Source organism: Spinacia oleracea, chromosome 1, assembly GCF_020520425.1.
Source record: "Spinacia oleracea cultivar Varoflay chromosome 1, BTI_SOV_V1, whole genome shotgun sequence".
In the NCBI taxonomy this organism is placed as follows: Eukaryota; Viridiplantae; Streptophyta; class Magnoliopsida; order Caryophyllales; family Amaranthaceae; genus Spinacia; species Spinacia oleracea.
This window is the reverse complement of record NC_079487.1, coordinates 52,283,916-52,302,940: the sequence shown is the minus strand read 5'-3', so window position 1 is coordinate 52,302,940 and position 19,025 is coordinate 52,283,916. Positions and strand designations below refer to the sequence as shown.

Here is a 19,025-nt window from a genome sequence, read left to right as displayed (position 1 = left end):
TTGAAAGCATATTCTCAAGAGCCTCCAACTCATTTGGCATCGTTATGTTCACAAGCAAGCCAAAGTATTGGAAATGGAAGGCATGCCAATTAAATATTCACCGAGTCACCTTGGCAGAGCCCACATCAGTGACAAAATAGAAGAGAGAAAGATGAATTCATACAGACAAAAAAAAAACAGGCAGGACTTAGTAGTGACAGGAACCTAGAAATTGAAATCAGATGAATTCCATGAACAGATTAACATAAGGGTTTTGCGGATCGCCACTAATACCCTGTGAGACAAATGCATCAAAGATTCAAAAGTACATCCCTACTATATCTCAAATTCTGTCAATAGTAGAAATTTACCTTAAAAAAATCAGAACACAACAAGATTAAATAAGAAAATAAAACACTTCAATGATAGTTCGTCAAATCCAAAAAATAAGTTCAAATCAAGGATAATTGTTCAAAACGCTCCAGGCATGTCACTTTGATGGTTCCATCCAATCCCAATCTGTATCATCTATATCAGAACTATCTTCGTAACTACCATCCCTCATTTCAGTGTTTGCAGGCACATCAACTCTGTCATAAGCACCTTCTATGTTCCAATTTCGGTGTTCGTCATGATTTTTAGCCGGGATTACATCCTCCGCGGGTTCAAGAACTTCATTCATATACGTGTTTTCAGATTGCCCCTCGGCATAAAAAAAGTCTCTTGGCAAATTTCGGTTCACATAATACCAATCTTCTTCAAGGCCGTCTTGAGTATAGAACACTTGATGCACTTGTGATGCCAAGACAAAAGGATCATATTTAGAACAAAATTTCTTGAAGTTCACACGAGTTAGTCCATAATCATCTACTTCCACATGGAACCAATCACACTCGAACAACACAACACTAAATGCACTCCAATAGTCTATCTCAATTATCGATTTTACAATCCCATAATATGTGACATTACCAAGAACGGAATTGTGAACCTTGCTACTCGCGAAGCTTGGAGTCAAAGCTGTCAAAGAGACTCCACTATTCTGAGTTTTACACTTTTCATCATGATCTCTTGTGTAGAACTTATATCCATTACAAAAATATCCAGTGTACCTCCTTGCAATACGAGAAGGACCTATTGATAGCCACTTGATATGATCAGGGACATTATCCAGCTCAACCTTTTCCCTAAACCAAACCATGAATTCATTGCTATGCTCTTGTGCCTCTTTCCACCTTCTTTTTCGCCTGTCTCTAGACTTCTTTTTTACAAACTCTTCATGTTCCCTGCATAGTATTAACCATATAAGTATGGAAATAAAACAATATAAATTTAAACATAATGGACAAGATATTCGAATTATTACTCACTTGATGTAATTCTCAACTTGGGCATCTTGACAATTAAACAACACATAACGATGTGCTAGAGCCATTGTGTTTGAATCAAGAGTGTATGAATTCCTTTTCTTCTTCCCTTTCTTCTTCCTCCCAAGAGGATAACCTGCCTTAGGGAATAAAGGTGACTCTTCGTCAATTTCATCAGTTTTCTCCTGACTTTTGTTAAACCACTTAGATCGCTTCTTTGCACCAGCATTCAAATACCTAGAACAGAATATCAAGCATTCTTCAGCCAAATAACCTTCTGCTATGGAAGCCTCAGGGCGACATCGGTTTTTAACATACGATTTCAGCTTTCCAAGGTACCTTTCTATAGGGTACATCCACCAATCACACACTGGTCCACCACGCTTTATTTCATCAACAAAATGAATCGGCAAGTGGACCATGATGTCAAAAAAAGATGGTGGAAATATTCTTTCAAGTTCACAAAGAGTCTCAACAATTTCAGCTTGAAGGCGATCCAAATCTTTTGGATTGATGACTCTCTTGCATATTTCCCTAAAAAAGCCACTCAATCTAATAAGAGGTAACGCAACATGCTTTGGTAAAGTTTTCCTAATCGCTGCTGGAAGCAAATGTTGCATTATTATATGAGCATCATGACTCTTGTACCCTAATATTTTTCCCTCCTTCACTTGCACACACCTTGCAATATTTGATGCACAACCTTGTGGCAACTTTGCCTTCTTCAGAACACTACAAAAAATTCTTTTTTCTTCCTCCGTCATTGAGAATGATGCTTTGGGCAGCAAAACATAACGCTCGTCATCTATATCTACAGGATGTAGTTCTTCCCTTATACCCATTTCTTGCAGATCTAATCGAGCCTTATGATGATCTTTTGACTTTCCAGGTATGTCTAACAAAGTTCCCAGCATACTATCACATATGTTTTTTTCTATGTGCATGACATCCAAATGATGGCGACACCCGCAATCTTTCCAATATGGCAATGTGTGGAAGATAGAGGACTTTCTCCATGGACAATCTGGATATTTCTTCTTTGGTTGTAACTTTCCAAACTTGTTTTCCCAATTTTCCAACAAGCTTGAAATTTGAGTCCCTGTTAAAGGATCTGGAGATGTCCTCTCTTCCTTTTCTCCGTTAAAAGACTCCATATCATGCCGCCAAGGATGATTTTCATCTAACCATCGACGATGAGCGCAGTAGCAAGATTTGTTACTATTACTCAAGTGATGATGATCAGTCTCGTAGTGACAATAGGGGCATATAAACTTCCCTTTGGTGCTCGAACTAGATAACATAGCATAACCTGGAAAGTCACTGGTCGTTGACTGTAAAGCTGCATGCATCTTGAATGTTTGTCTCTTCTCCGCGTCATAGGTGTCCAACCCATACTCCCACAGATCTTTAAGTTCTTGAACCAATGGTTGAAGGTAGACATCAATGTCATTCCCAGGAGAGGTGGGCCCGGGAATAAGGAGAGACAACATCAAGAATTCTGGCTTCATACACAACCATGGTGGTAAGTTGTAATTAATTAGAACAACAGGCCATGTACTATGTTGTGTGCTCATAGTTCGAAATGGATTAAATCCGTCACTTGCAAGCCCCAAACGAACATTACGTGCTTCTTTAGCAAAATTTGGGTACTTTAGATCAAACTCTTTCCACGCCTCACCATCAGCCGGATGCCTCAATAACTCATCTTTATCTCTTTCTTCATCATGACACTTCAATAGCTCTGCTGTTTCTGAACACATGTACAATCTTTGAAGCCTTGGTTTAAGAGGAAAATTCCAAAGAACTTTTGTAGGGACATTATGCACTTTCTTAGATGGCTGATTGCTAATATCATCTTGGTTTTCAGTCTTTGTTTCTTTCCACCTTGAAGCATGACAAACATGGCAAGACATCGCAGCTTCATGCTCCTTCCAATACAACATACAATCATTACGACATGCATCAATCTTGTCATAATGAAGACCGAGATCTTTTATCAATTTTTTTGCCTCATTAAAAGAGTTAGGCACGTTGGATGCATCTAGTAAGGCTTCTCGGATAAAATCCAAAATATCTGAAGTTGCTACATTAGTTAACCCATGAGTACACTTCAAAAGGTAAAACGAATGAGAAATGATAGCTTTGAAATTTTTTTGCAGCCGGGATATAGCTCTTGTTTTCCATCTTCAACCAACTTATAGAACTTCTTAGCCTCATCATTGGGCTCATCTCCAACCCCTTCATACCTTTCTGCCACGTCTCTATGAACATCATATATCAAACGTTCAATATCATCGTGCATGTCTGGTGTATTATCTTCAACATTCCTCTTTGTATTTGATGTCGATGACATACCCTTTTCATAACAATGCCACCCTTCAGTGCCAGGCTCGATCCCGTTTGCAATCAAATGATTGAATATTGTCTCTCTATGATGCCAAAAGCGGTGATAACACACCTTACACGGGCAAGTAATCTGATCACCAATTGCTTGAGTAGAAAACGCTTTATCTAAATAATCCTCCACACCTTTCTCATACTCATTACTAGATTGTAAGAAGTTGGTCCAACTACTCATTTTGTCTCCTTTATGAAAAGTTAAACATACACGAATTGAGAGATTAAAAACATTGGAATATAATTTTAACATGTCTAAAAGGAATGACAATAACTATAGAAACATACACCCACAAATAATTGAGACTTGTATAATAATAATAGAAACGAAACAAGTAAAGAAAATAGATAAAATGTCAAGTGGAATTCAAAAATCTGGTGAAGTTTTCGATTGCTAGATTCTTTTAGGTAGTATATTAAGTTGTATTATCTAGATAGGAAACTGCCACGATGATTAATGGAATGTCATTGTTAAATTGGTATTCTTTCTCTGAAATACGTTAGTGCACTCAAGGTTTAATCTAATGATGCACACAGGTATCTCTCTTTACGTACTATTACAGGCAGAAACATTACAATCAGAACTAGTACAGGCAGAAAAACAAACTACAGCCAGAACAAGAATGGGCAGAAAAACTACAATCACAACAAGAACAGGCAGAAAGACTACAATCAGAACAAGAAAAGGCAGAAAGAACCTGAAAAGGCAAAAAGACTACAATTAGAAAAAGAACAGGCACACAAGAAATCAGGAAAACAACACCGGAGGAAACCATCAGCGGAAAGACATTGTAAAAGCAGCAACTCAAAAGCAGACAAGCATGGTACTTTAATTCTACTTCATTTTTTCAGCCGATTAGTATTCAGAGTAGTATTTTTGTAAGTCTGTCATTTTTTTATTTTCTTTAGAAGGCTTAAATAAGAGTATGCGAACCAGAGAGATACTGGTAAAAACTAAATGTGTTTCCCTAAACTTATATCATGCTACATTACTACTTACTATAAAGAACTTCTAACATTTTCCGATCTTTTGTTTTGTCTCTTACTACTGGTAAATTTTTTTCTTAATAACTAGTTTTCTGGTAACTTACTTTCTTTTTTCATTTATATTCACCTGTAGCAATTTTCAGAAATCGACAAATTAGGTATACTCCCATTAAAACGATTATTCGACAAATTAAGCACACTCATATTCTTAAATTCAACTCAACAGTAATCACTTAGGTATACTCCCATGTAATCACAGCTTAAATTCAACAGTAAGGAAAACAACTTACTAAAAGAATATTGCAGATTTTACAGGAGCTATTTGCTCATATAATAATTTTCAAATTCTGACAGTAGGAGAAATTTACCTCATGGAAGCTGCCGCAACTCGCCCTGCTGCCCGAGCACCTGGATACCACACACCTCGAAACTGCACAAATGCAAACAGTTAAACACTGCCACTATAACATCAAGCCTCAAATGAATTCAACTAGCAGAATAAAGGCCGGAGTAAGTTCTGTATCACAACATTAAGTTTAGAACACTTGATGCACTTAACATGAGGTGGAGACAGGTTAATCAAGCTATATCATGTTGCAATACAAAGGAAAGGGTATCCGTTGATATTTTTAGTTAGCCTTAATGGTGAAATAGAATTTAGGTTATGAACTATAAAGAGATAAACATGTATACTTCGATTTGGAAAGGCTAAAAACCTATGGATTGGTAAAAGGTATTCATGGCATAGGTGATAGTCACCAGGTCACCTTGACAGAGCCCACAGCAGTGTCAAAATAGAAGAGAGAAAGATGAATTTATACTGAAAAAAAAACAGCAGGTAGGACTCCGTAGTGACAGAACCCTAGAAATTGAAATCCGATGAATTCCATGAATAGACTATCATAAGGGTTCTGTGTAGTTCAGTTCTATTCTGCACAGATCAGTTCTGATCTGCACAGATCAGTTCTGAACTGTACAGAACAGTTCTGATTTGTGCAGATCAGTTCTTTGCAGAAGTGTTAATTTTTCCTAACCAACTTGTTCCTGTCAGAGTTCTTGAGACACTACCTAAGAATGCATTGGAAAAAAATTAAACACTGTAATCTATATTGTAACAATTCATAGAAATCTTGAAAAGACCTATTTTCAATCCAGTGAGTACCCTCATATTTATAAAACAAGGACCTATTTTCAGTTTTGATGTGCTAAGAAGAGTAGTGACTGCATTAGTAGACTTAAGAGTATAAATCCTACCTTAAGCATTTAGTATCTTAATAAGGAAGGGTCTGAATAATAGCAACAATAATATTAAAAAACAACAAGAAACTATAATCTGGTCCGGCCATACTAACGCACTGAATGCACAAAAGCTACAGACAATACTAAAAAAATTTAGCCACCACACACACACACAAAAAATCAACCAAAAACACACAAAGTCAAATGATGTCAAGTATGGACTATAAAACCAAAACCCAAATTGAAAACTACGGTCTTTACAATCTGACCCAGCTTGACTTCACCATCTTCTAAAAAAGAAGAAAATGCCCTGCTGTGAGGGGGTCGAAAAAGCACGAGGCTAATGCGTGACCTCGTCCCTCGTGGGCGTCACGTTGTCAGATCAAGTGTAATTGGATTTCCTGTGAGTTTACACCCAATCGACTAGTAATATAGGAGTCGCCATTCAGTTTTTAACGACAATGAGAAAAACTGACAAAACCCGGTTATCGTGACATAAAGGGAGTACAATTATGTTCGACCACGACAGCCATAGGTTCCCTTGTGATCCCTGGTGTGGGGATCGCTCAACGTACACCCGCAGGGCAGAGATTGAGAGTTCAGGGGACTGTAGCTACCGAGAGGAGTGCTCATCGATAATACTCCAGAGGCAGGTTATCCTTACTAGCTCAACATAAATAATTGAAGGGACATGCGTTAAACTATTAAACTATTATGAATTGATTTTAGCAATATGCAACACATAAGACTAAATCGATCGTGATTATCTTATTTAGATTGATTTAAGGTACCTAGCATGATAATTCAATTGTCCAAGGTATTATCTTATTAGGCGTGATAGATCAATCAAATTAATAGTTTGACAATTTTATAAAAGGGTGATGAAAGCGATTAAATCATATGAGGGACACATTACAAAGCACCCTTGAGAGGTGCGTTGTGGTTCTCAGAAAACTAACCACTTGGCTTTGCTATTTCTCCTTTTATTTAACGATTTTCGGGTTTCTAAGCAATGTTCCGGTATTTAGGCTTAATTCATCAAGCTACAAGGGGCAGGATGCGTTCTGTTCGACTTTTGGGTCGATTGCGACAGAACGCCGGATCAATTTCGCAGCGTGAGGCTTAGGCTTAAGGCTAGAATCAATACTCATGTTATGCAATTGTGTGTCCTCTTCACGTCGGTTTTGAGGCTGTATTTATAGGAAAAGGGTGTGTGGAAAGATAGATTTTTAAGATACGAATCCAAAAAAGAATCCGGGGATAAAACGGCCCCAGGCATTTTCAGCGCCCAGGGTTGGGCGCGGTGAGGGGGTCGAAAAAGCACGAGGCTAATGCGTGACCTCGTCCCTCGTGGGTGTGACACTTCTTTTTGTCAAATCAAGTGTAATTGGATTTCCTGTGAGTTTACACCCAATTGACTAGTAATATAGGAGTCGCCATTCAGTTTTTAACGACAATGAGAAAAACTGACAAAACCCGGTTATCGTGACATAAAGGGAGTGCAATTATGTTTGACCACGACGGTCGTAGGTTCCCTTGTGATCCCTGGTGGTGGGGATCGCTCAACGTACACCCACAGGGTAGAGATTGAGGGTTCGGGGGACTGTAACTACCGAGAGGAGTACTCGCTCTTCGATAACTCCAGAGGCAGGATATCCTTACTAGCTCAGCATAAATAATTGAAGGGACATGCGTTAACTATTAAACTAATCTGAGTTGATTTTAACAATATGCAACATATAGTACTAGATCGAGCGCGATTATCTGATTTAGATTGTTTTAAGGGACCTAGCATGATAATCCAATTTCCCAAAAATATCATATTTATTAAGCGTGATCGAACAATCAGATTTAGTTAGTTTAACAGTTCATAAAAGGGCGAGGAAAGCAATTAAATCATAGAAAAGGGACACATTACGACGCACCCTTGAGAGGTGCGTCACAGTTCTCAGAAAACTAACCACTTTGACTTTTCTATTTCTCCTTTTATTTAACGAATCTCAAATTATGGGACGGGATATGTTCTGTTCTATTTATGGATTGATGCGACAGAACGCGTGATCGGTTTTGCAGCGTGAGGCTTAGGCTTAGGGGTTCAGAGTCAATACTCAGAAAATAATTGTGTGTTGTTGTCTTTTTCACGTCGAACTTAAGGCCCTATTTATAGAAAAGAGTTCGTGGAAAGATAGAATTGTGGGACTCTAATCCACGAGGAATTAGGAAAAAACACGTACCAGGTACTTTCAGCGCCCAGGCCTGGGCGCCGAAGATTTCAGCGCCCAGAGCCAGGCGTTGAAAATAGAATCTAGGCTGTTTTTCTTAGTCAGATTCGGATTCCTAGAATCCGGAGTATTTGAGATTTAATTGAGTCTTTTAGTGCGTATTAACCTTGTGACGGGATGCATCTGGGCCCGTTACGAACTCTAGGCTCGTTAGGATTTTAATTAATACGTAACTCTTACTTTCGAATCATATTTGGAATAGGATTCTCTCGCAATTTCTATCTCATTTAGGATTTATGTTGGAGTGCAACACCTAATTCTGACAGGTTTCTATCTTTTATGACTTGCCACTTTTAACAACTACCCATTACGGCAATTACTATTTTTAGCAGGTTTCCATAAATAGCAGGTTTTGGGTGAAATGAAAAGGGGAATTGAGATTCGTTATTTTATAGGAGATGCGTTGTCAAGTGGAGATTTACGTTTTCATCATCGAACCTTCCCTTTCGGGAATGGGGACAAAAGTAGGTGTCTACAGTTAGCCCCCACTTTGAGTGAGTCTTGGAGTAAGACGATGGTCAAAGTATTAAACGGAGTGCGCCACACAAGTCATGGTGACCTGCTTTTGCGAGGGTCTCACGAGCCCCCGAGTGATAACATTTGACTTAAGGGTCATCACTTGGAGTGTCGACATATCCCTCACGTGTCATTGGGATTTGTCAACGGATAGTATAGAATACTCCCTCACTTTGTCATTGGAAGTATCTAAAGAGGCGTAGGAACTCCCTCACTTTGTCATTGGGAGTAGCTACAGATGTTTTCAAAATCAAAGTTATAAAGTGTAATTGGGCCTGGCCAAGCCCAATCACGAGGTAAAAACGTTTTAAAAGATTCTCATTTTCAGGGTTAGCTAAACGAGAAAACCCCCTTGTTTTTATGGGACGTAAAACGAAGGAAAATCCAGCACATCGTTCTTTTTTGGAAAAACGGAAAACCAATCTTTGGAAAAAGGGAAAGCTACTCACATCGTTCTTTTTTGGAAAAACGGAAAACCAGAAAAAGTTATCGCTGCAGCGACTAAGGACCTGCTCAGTTAGTGAAGCAGACCCCGCCGGCTAAAGATGGCGAGCCTGTCCGCTAAGGGTGGACACCCCGTCCGATAGAAGTGGACGAATCTATTTTTGAATTTTGAAAATAAGGACCTACGCGGTTTTGTGACGTAGACCCCGCCGGCTAAAGATGGCGAACCTGTTTCATTTTGTTTTTTTGAAGATTCTATCTTTCGAAAACTGAGAACCTACGCGGCTAGTGACGCAGACCCCGCCCGCTGAGGGTGGGCGAGCCCATTTTGAATTTCTTGCTTTTTCATTTTGCCTATGTAGAAGGGATTTTTGCGATCACAACCTATTGGTGGGTCGCAATATTTCCCGATTAGGTGTGTCCTACAAATGGGTCCACACTGTGTATATATTTTTTGTTAACGATTTTGCAAAAATACCGTTTTTGGGAAAGAAATGTCCAGATAACGGTCGTTTTACACAAATAGGGATTGCGCGTGCCCGACAGCGAATATTCGCTATCTGGGAAACACTTTCAGAGCGCCCAGCTCTGGGCGTGAGAATTTCTAACGCCCAGAGCTGGGCGTTGAAAATGCGAAAGGGAGACTGGTCATTAAATACGCGGACCGTCTCCTTCCTTTCCCATTTCCGCCATTTTCTATCAAACTCCTCACCTCTTTCAACTGATTTTTTGCTCGTTTCTTCACTTTTCTTTGCGAATTCTACTCCAAGTCACTCCCTAATCTTCCTAATGTAAGTAATTTTCAGTAATTTTGAGCTTTTTTTGTCAATTTCAGTATTTTTGGTCAAGTTTTTTTGTGCATGAAATTGATTTGGGGGTTTTTTTATTTTGTGCCCCTTTCCTTCAATCAGATACTTGGAAATGTCCTACATAACATGCTAATTAGTTTGTGCATGTTAATTTTCGCAAGTATGCTGATTTTTGTTGAATTTGGGCATGTTTATGCTAGCCCCCAAGTATTCCTACGACTCTAGTGTTTTCTTACAATTTAGGTGTTTTTGGTATATTGCTTGCGTTCCTCATAATTCATGAATGACAAATTATGGAAGAATTTTGATTTTGTTGGAGTTAATAATAATTTTTCTATTTAGGGAATTTTTGCTCAATATGAACTTAGTATCATGCTTTTAGGGAACAAAAATTGTATGACTCCATTTTATAAGCGGAATGCACTTTTTTAGTGATTGGTGTGAGTGCCAATTTTGTTAAAGGTATAATGCCTTGTTGTATTGTTGATCAGCATGTCTGACGAGTTGTCACCTCCTTCTGGTGGCCACGAGGAGCGTGGCATGACGCGTCAGTCTACTGGCGCGGGACCCCTATGGGTGGGTCCTAAGTTCTACGACGGTCAAGACCTGCACTACGACCTAGAGCACCACGTGACTACCCGCCTTCACGCGAGGAGGGACACTACGGTTCGCGGCTACGGTGCAGCGACGAGCGAGACTATTTTTGGTTTCCTGAGCTCGGACGCCCAGGCTTTGGTGAGGGCGAGCTCACTGTTTCCAGTGGTCGAGACCTTCTGGGAGATACTGCGGCTTAACATCTCCCTGTCCTTTCTGCGGTCGTTCATGAGGTGGTGGTGGGATACCACAAACACTTTCCATTTTCCTTGGGGTGAGATGACGATCACTCCTGAGGACTACACGGCTTTGACGAGCTTGACCTTTACAGGGAACCCCGTTCGCCTGGGGTCGGATGGCCCACCGCCGACGGTTGCTGAGGGTACCAGGCTCCTGGGCTCGTGGATGGGCATGAGATTACCTTCGTACCAGCCCCGTGGGATACCCTGGAGCATGGAGTGGAGGAGTCGTCTTCGAGATAGGCCCGGCTGTTCTACCTCCATTTCATTACTTCCACTTTTCTATCGGGTCTGACTGACACCTTTGACCCGAGGTGGATAGGCATGGTGGAGGACGTGTCTACACTGGGTGACTATTGCTGGGGCGATTTGGGCTACGCGACGCTCGTCGGCCAGATGAGTTTGGCGGTGCGCGACTCGGACCCGTGTAGACGTCACTTTGTCATTACATTGGCGGGAGTGCCGCGTTTGATCGAGGTATGTGCCTAGCCTTTCTTTTATTTTCTCGCTTTTACCGGGCCCCTTTTTTGACGTATTATTGTCTTTTCCTTTTATAGCTGTGGGCCTTTTAGCACCTGCCTTGGCTGGCTCCCCGAAAGGGGCAGAGGCCTTTGGAGTACGCTGCCGGTCGTCGTTGGGGTTGGAAGAAGAAGCTGACTGCGCGTCCACCGCCCGATACTGTGTGGGATCTCATTCGGGACGGGAACCCTGAGCATGTACATAATCTTATCCTCTATCTCGTATTTCGTCATTTTTCTTTTATTTTCTATGTGCGAGATCTGACCGTGTCCGTACGAAACAGGTGGTTTGGACCCCATGGCTCTCCTTTAGGGGTACTTATGCTTCGGTCAGGGATAGTTATGCCCTGAGCCAGATGCGGGTCTTGTTCGTTGGCCGCCGCGACCCTGTCTGGTACCTGGGAGAGCGGGTACGTATGCAGACGGTCAGGTTTTTTTCGGTGCCTAAGCCCCCACCTGCGACCATGCTGTCTACTCGTTCGATAGGCGAGTCGTGGAGGGTCTACTCGAGGACTGGTGTGCCGACGACGGAGTTGGTGATAGCGGGAGCTAGCTATTATCAGTTTATCCAGGATTCCCTACGTTTCCCGGAGCCTGGCGTTGTGAGTTGCTCTCTCTTTTTGTACTAATTTCTTTTTGTTAGGGTTTTCATGCTCGTGCTTATGTATTTATGTTTACTGTGTTTTGTGCAGGAGTATCCTGACCCTTTGTTAGGGGGATGGGTGCCTCCCGATGCTCGGATCTCGTATACCGGAGAGAGTGGATCAGAGATTGTGGAGACTGTCCCGGAAGACCGGGTTTTCCATGCTCCGCTCCCTGAGGGAGTACAGGCGGTATGCACCTTTTATTTATGCATGCTTCTTATATCTTTTGTTTTTTATTTTGTTACTAACGTTCCTGTTTCAGGTTCCGGCCCGTACAGCCAACGCGATGGTGGGGGTGATCAACCGGTTGAAGTCCGCGTTGGTTCGGGCCCGATATGCACTTTCTTGCAGGAGCCCCCACTCCACTCGGGTAATGTGCCCTCTTTTTTCCTTTTGATCTGTACCTTTTGTTTGGCTTTCCGTTACTTACCCTCCTTTTTGTTTTTGTAGACGGGGGCCGGACGAGCCGGGGCCGACGACGCAGGTCCCTCGGGTGGGGGACGCGGTCGTGAGGAGAGAGAGAGGGCACGGCACTCGCCCCTACGGCATCGCCGTTCCGATGTGGGGACGAGTTCTTCCGGGGAGAGGTCCGAGCCGGAGCGTAGGCGACGTTCCGTGTCGGTGGCTCGAGAGCCTAGCCCCGAGTTGCAGCCACAGCCTCATTTTTGGGGTGATTCTGGCTGGGGGTCCTCATACCACGGGGAGTGGAGTGGATGGACCGGCGAGGCTTGGAGACATGGAGCCGATGCCGAGTCTTAGGCTTACCTCCTGTTTTGTATATATTCATTCTTGTATTCCGCATGTATATATATTTTATTTTTTACGAATTTTGGGTGCAAGAATGTTTTGAGCCTTCCATGGGCTTTGCCTCAACATATTATAGCAATATTAGCTTTCTAAACCAACGACGAATTTTGAAAATAGAAAGAATTCCATAAAACTAATGAGTTCATACAAGAGTGCACACATATTTTTAGACTAGCCGACTACTTGGGGTATTACATATGCATGTTCACTATTTTTCGTTTTTTGCCGACTCGTGCCATACTCCTTTGTTGGGCTTGTTCCTGAAAATTCTTGTGTCTTTGTTTTCATTCTATTTGGCCTTGCCCGTGCATGGGTTGGGGTATAGTGCCCTTTGTAATATCCTTTTGTCTTGATGTGCTCCATGACTTTAGTATTTTTTAATTTTTATTGGACCGAATCCTTGATAAGGATTGCCTACGTATCTTGTCAGAATCAGGTTGCGCGTAGTTCTAGCCATGATTTTTTGAATTTTTTTTTGAAAGGGGCGTTCATTACACATCTGCTACCCCCCCAAGTGTTCGTGGTTCTTTTGATGATCCGAAAAAAGGAGTACGAACACTTGCAGAAGCGGGAGGATAGGTGGCGAGAGAGAATGACGACCAAATTCGGGCGTAGGAAATATCGGCGCCCGGGCCTGGGCGTTAAAAATAAAGGCGCCCAGTCCTGGGCCCTGAAACTTTGTCCTTCGTCCTTTCTACTTTAGCGAGTTTTAAGCCGTTTGTCTAGAGTAATGCGCAGAATGCTTGCTTATGAGTCTTAATGTGTTTTATTAGATGCCTTAACTCCGGACTGAATTTTATTAAATATAGTACTTTTTCAATTGGTCTAAATTCGTGAGGTTAGCGAATTTCGCTCCATCTATGTCGGCTAGTTGGACTGCTCCGCCAGGTAGGATGGTCTTTACAAAATATGGTCCGGTCCAATTAGGCCGGAATTTTCCTCGAGGGTCCGTAGTAGGTGCGCGGACTTCTTTTAACACAAAATCGCCTTTTTTGATATTTCGAGGTTTGACTCTTTTGTTGAATTTCCTTGCGATGCGCTTTTGATACACTTGCACGTGATGTAAAGCTCTCAACCTCCGTTCGTCTAAAAGGACGAGCTCGTCGTACCTAGCTTGAACCCAATCGGCCTCGGGCAGCTTGCTTTCTAGGACGATCCGGAGGGAGGGAATTTCCAACTCGATCGGTTGAACTGCTTCCATTCCGTATACCAAGGAGTAGGGTGTTACTCCAATGGAGGTGCGGATTGAGGTTCGATAGCCCCATAATGCGAAGTGTAATTTGTTGGGCCAATCCTTATAATTTTCGGCCATTTTTTCGATTATGACTTTAATATTTTTGTTGGCCGCCTCTACCGCGCCGTTCATTTGCGGCCTATAGGGAGAGGATTTATGATGTTTGACATGATATTTTTCGAGCAGCTCTTGGACTTCGGCCCTAGAGTGGGAACCTTGGTCACTTATGATTTCATGTGGAACCCCGTATCGACAGAATATGTTCTTTTCTAGGAATCGAGCGACATGTTTGGCCGTTAATTTTGCATAGGAGACTGCCTCTACCCATTTAGTGAAGTAATCAATTGCGACTAAAACGTACTCGTGTCCCCCTACGCCTGTTGGTGTTACCTTGCCGATTATATCTACACCCCAGGTGGAAAAGGGGCCATGGAGAAGTGAAGGTCTATAGTTCTGAGGGAGGCAAGTGGTTAAGGTTACTGAAGATTTGGCATTTTGGGCAAGTTTTTACAAAGTGATGGCAATCGGTTTCCATAGTGGTCCAATAGTACCCTGAGCGGGATATTTTTCGGGATAGCATTTTTCCGTTCATATGGGGTCCGCACACGCCGCTATGGTATTCTTCCATTAGTCTTTGGGCTTGGTTTTGGTGGACACAAAGTAACTTGATTTTATTCGGCGTGTATTTGTACAGTTCCCCCAGAATTATTCTATATTGTGAAGCGAGGAGGCGTAGGGCCTTTTGTGCTCGCGAGGAGGTGTTTGGGGGGAATTCCCCACTTGTTTTGTAACGAAAGATGTCCGTATACCATAGTTCTTCTTCGGTGTTTTCAGGTTCGGAGTCTATGGCACAGCAATAAGCCGACTCTTTCCTTCGTTCGACCCGAAGGGCCATTCCGTCCCATTCATTCGGGATGTTGAGCATTGATGCTAGCTTTGCTAGTGCATCCGCGAATTGGTTGTCGTCTCTTGGTAAGTACATATACTCGATCTTTTCAAATTGCTCGACTATTTGGTCTAAGTGAGCTTGATATTTTGAGAGACTAGTGCTTCGGACCTTCCATCTTTTGGATATATGGTTGATTATTAGGGAAGAATCCCCGAAGACTTGTAGATGCTTGACTCCGAGGCTAACTGCGGCCTCTAGCCCAACTATGCAGGCTTCATATTCGGCGGCGTTGTTTGTGGCCTCGAAATCAAGTTTGACGGAAATTGGTATATGGGCCCCTTCGGGACTGACTAGGAGAACTCCGACGCCGCATCCCTTCTGATTGGACGCGCCATCGAAGTATAGTGTCCAATAGTCGTCTCGTATCATCAGAAGTTCCTCGTCAGGGAGGAAATAAGCTTCCGTGGTTTCCTCATTCGTGGCATGCTCGCCCAGGAACTCGGCTACCGCTTTTCCTTTGATTGTTTTTTCTGGCATGAATTTTAGGTCGAATTCTGAGAGCATAACCAGCCACCAGGATAGGCGACCATTTAGGGCGGGCTTTTCGAACATATATTTTAAGGGGTCTAGTTGTGACACTATATGAACAGTGTGGGCCAATAGGTAATGTCTGAGTTTTTTGGATGCCCAGACGAGGGCGAGGAAGGTTTTGTCAAGTTTTGTGTATCTCGTCTCGTACTGTACGAACTTCTTGCTCAAGTAGTAAATGGCTCGCTCGGATCCATGTACACACTGTGAGAGCATAGCTCCTGCTGCAGTATCCGTGACGGTTAGGTATAGGCGTAAAGGGATTCCGGGCAAAGGCGGGGAAAGGACGGGTGGTTTGCTTAGATATTCTTTGATTTTATCGATGGCAATTTGGCATTGTTCATCCCATTCGACTTTTTCTTCTTTTCTTAATTTTTTGAATATTGGCTCGCAAGTCATAGTAAGCTTGGAAATGAACCTACTAATGTATTGCAGCTTTCCTAGGAAGCCCCTTATCTGTTTTTCAGTTTTCGGTGGGGGCATTTCGGTAATGGCTTTGATCTTGGATGGGTCAATCTCGATTCCTCGCGTACTAACAACATATCCTAACAATTTTCCAGAGGTTACCCCGAACATACGTTTTTGTGGATTTAGTCTCATGTTATATTTCAAGATTCGGGTGAAGAACTTTCTAAGTGCCGGGAGGTGACCGTGCCGGTCTTTAGATTTGACGATCATGTCGTCTACATAGACCTCGATTTCTTTGTGTATCATGTCATGGAGTAGCGTGGTGGCTGTTCTTTGATAGGTGGCCCCCGTGTTTTTCAAACCAAAAGGCATTACAGTGTAACAATATGTACCCCAAGGGGTAATGAAGGTTGTTTTTTCCATGTCTTCTTCTGCCATAAGTATTTGGTTATATCCGGCGTACCCGTCCATAAAGGAGAGAAGCGCGTGTTCTGCGGTGTTGTCTACTAGTATGTCAATGTGAGGTAGAGGGAAGTCATCTTTGGGACTGGCTTTGTTGAGGTCTCGAATGTCTACGCACATTCGCACTCGTCCATCTTTTTTAGCTACGGGGACAATATTGGCCACCCATTCTGGGTAGTTGGAGACTTTTATGAAGCCGGCGTCCAGTTGTTTAGTGACTTATTCTTTTATTTTCAAGGCTATCTCTGGTTTGAGCCGCCGTAGATTTTGTTTTACTGGCGTCATTTCGGATCTAGCGGAATTTTATGCTCAGCGATTTCTCGATCTATTCCTGGCATGTCTTTGTAGGACCAAGCAAAGACACCCTCAAATTCCCGCAAAGTGGAGATTAGATCGGCCTTTTCAGTGGGAGTTAAGGTGAGGCCAATTTTAATGATTTTAGGATTTTCTTCTGTTCCAATATTTACCGATTCTGTGTCCTCAATTATAGGATTTTTGAGTTCTTGTTCATTTACAGCTTTTATTAATTCGGTATATTCCTCTTCTGGCTCTTTTTCGTGCTCATTATTGGCGAGACATTCTGCATTATTACTCGGATTTTTAAGCGGCGTATACTCAAAAGTTTTGTTTATCTTATTAAAGTCATGAAGCATTACATCAAAAAGATCTCCCGGAGTAGATATTTCCGGGTCTAAACTATTTTTGGGAGGGGTTACAATTTTGCTAGGTTCGGACTCGAAGTCAGACTCGGATTCAGACTCTAATTCTTCGTACATCGGACCCTCTCCCGCAGATATCTTGAACTTTATCCCACGAGCATTAGTCCATTTGAAAGTCTTGCGCCACCCTCGTTGGATTTGGTCATCTTTTGAGGGTGATGGAGCGATCAACTTAGTAGGACCGAACAATTCATCTTGAAGGGCTAATGCCATAATTTCTGTTTCATTCCTCGCTCTTTTCTTTTCTAACCCAAACAACAGCCCGAAAGCATGTGAGTTGGGGAGCATTTTTGGCATAGCATGGTTCTTTGAGGCGAGTGGCCTTTGAAAACGTAGAGGGTCGTGTCCCAGAGCATGCATCTCTTGGTTTTGTGCGACCTCTAGGTATAGATGTTCGGGATATGCTTCTTCCATCGCGCTCCTTGATGGCTATCACGGGTAGGTATTCAGGGGCCCTGCATTATTGTTGTGGAGTAGGAGACACATTAGTTTGTTTCGTGAGTCGGTTTTTAGACATTTTATGACTACCCTTAAGCCGGACTAGTATATTTGGACTACTATGTGTGCAATTTGAACTCTTTATATTTTCGAAAATTTTTGCCCGTGTGACATTTATAATTATTGGCATGTTCGGTTTCGGTGCCGAGCATTGTCGTCGTAGGAGGCCTAACAACGACACAAAGAGTTATTCTTTTTTATGAGTCGCTTTTAGAATCGAGTGCTTTTCTTACGCCCTCGTAGCAATTCTTTTTACGAACGGTTTTTTTTTGTGCTACGTATTTTCCTTTTGCGCGGGCACCGAGGCTGCTGCGCCTGACCAGAAGACCAAGCAGCAACTTCAGCGCCCAGCGTAGGGCGTGAGAAATTCTGGCGCCCAGCCAGGGGCGTTGAAAATGCGTCCCTGGCTGGTTCTCGTTTTCTGTTTGCGTCTACTTTTGATTATGCGACTTCGATTTTGCGTGCTTGCCTAATAACGTCCTTTACGCGTTGTGCAGCGTTTGTGGGATTCGTTACAGGCCATCCCGAGCGTCGCTTATTTTTGTGGCGATCGTTCGGGTTTGCGGAACACGTATTTCGCTATAACTCTTTGGCAAATTGGTTTATGAATGTATGGGCAATTTTTAAGGTCGTTGGTTTTTCTAGGATAGTTTATCACACACAATCATACATTTCGTTACACATAACTAACATTCCATCATGAGGCTATAATAATATGTAATGTAGTTTATGATAGGCTTCTATGGGTAGTTATTTGCGCCTGGCTTGGTACCGCTTCTATCGCAGATCCACCACATGCCCGGGTCGGGGTAGTGCTTTCAACAGACGAATTTCGTCCAAGAAGGCCAACCCGCAAGTGCAAGCCAAGGGGGAATGCAGGCGAGAGGGACCTAGTGGGCGAGCGATTGGGTTTGGGACAGGTGTACTACTAGCGAAAGTGCCGAGTGGAAAACATTCGAAGCGTATGCACCCCCCGGTTGGCGATGGGTATCCTTAGTCCCAACTTCCGAGGTGAAACACCAAGGGAGCCAAGATTCGTTATGCGGTTCTGTCCGTTCACATTAATATGCTGATTTTCAGGTCGTCCCAACTTGATGGGGAGACAAACGCGGGGTAGGATCGTTTCACCCTTCGGCTATTTTGATTACCTACAAGCACGAGTATTTCTTTCACTTTCCCCAGTGGAGTCGCCACTGTGAGGGGGTCGAAAAAGCACGAGGCTAATGCGTGACCTCGTCCCTCGTGGGTGTGACGCTTCTTTTTGTCAAATCAAGTGTAATTGGATTTCGTGTGAGTTTACACCCAATTGACTAGTAATATAGGAGTCGCCATTCAGTTTTTAACGACAATGAGAAAAACTGACAAAACCTTGTTATCGTGACATAAAGGGAGTGCAATTATGTTT

The 19,025-nt window shown here is 42.6% G+C and overlaps 1 protein-coding gene across 1 annotated transcript; it reads right to left on the bottom strand.

Annotated features, from left to right (window-relative positions):
- Nucleotides 1-469: 469 nt before the first annotated feature.
- On the bottom strand, nt 470-5,898 carry LOC110799105 (uncharacterized). Its single transcript, XM_022004305.2, has 6 exons — nt 5,893-5,898; nt 5,099-5,160; nt 4,299-4,441; nt 3,538-3,932; nt 1,350-3,454; nt 470-1,265 (listed from the first exon to the last, which is right to left on the bottom strand). Exons 1-6 carry the CDS (start codon nt 5,896-5,898, stop codon nt 470-472), a joined length of 3,507 nt encoding a protein of 1,168 aa, XP_021859997.2.
- Between the last annotated feature and the right edge of the window lie 13,127 nt (nt 5,899-19,025).

Bases quoted from the DNA above. Each gene is read 5' to 3' on its own strand.
- LOC110799105 (XM_022004305.2), bottom strand. The intron at 4,442-5,098 runs GTAAATTTCTCC...TTGCCTTTTCAG, and splicing joins GTTGCGGCAGCTTCCATGAG to GTTCTTTCTGCCTTTTCTTG. The intron at 3,933-4,298 runs GTACGTAAAGAG...CTTTTCATAAAG, and splicing joins TAATGTTTCTGCCTGTAATA to GAGACAAAATGAGTAGTTGG.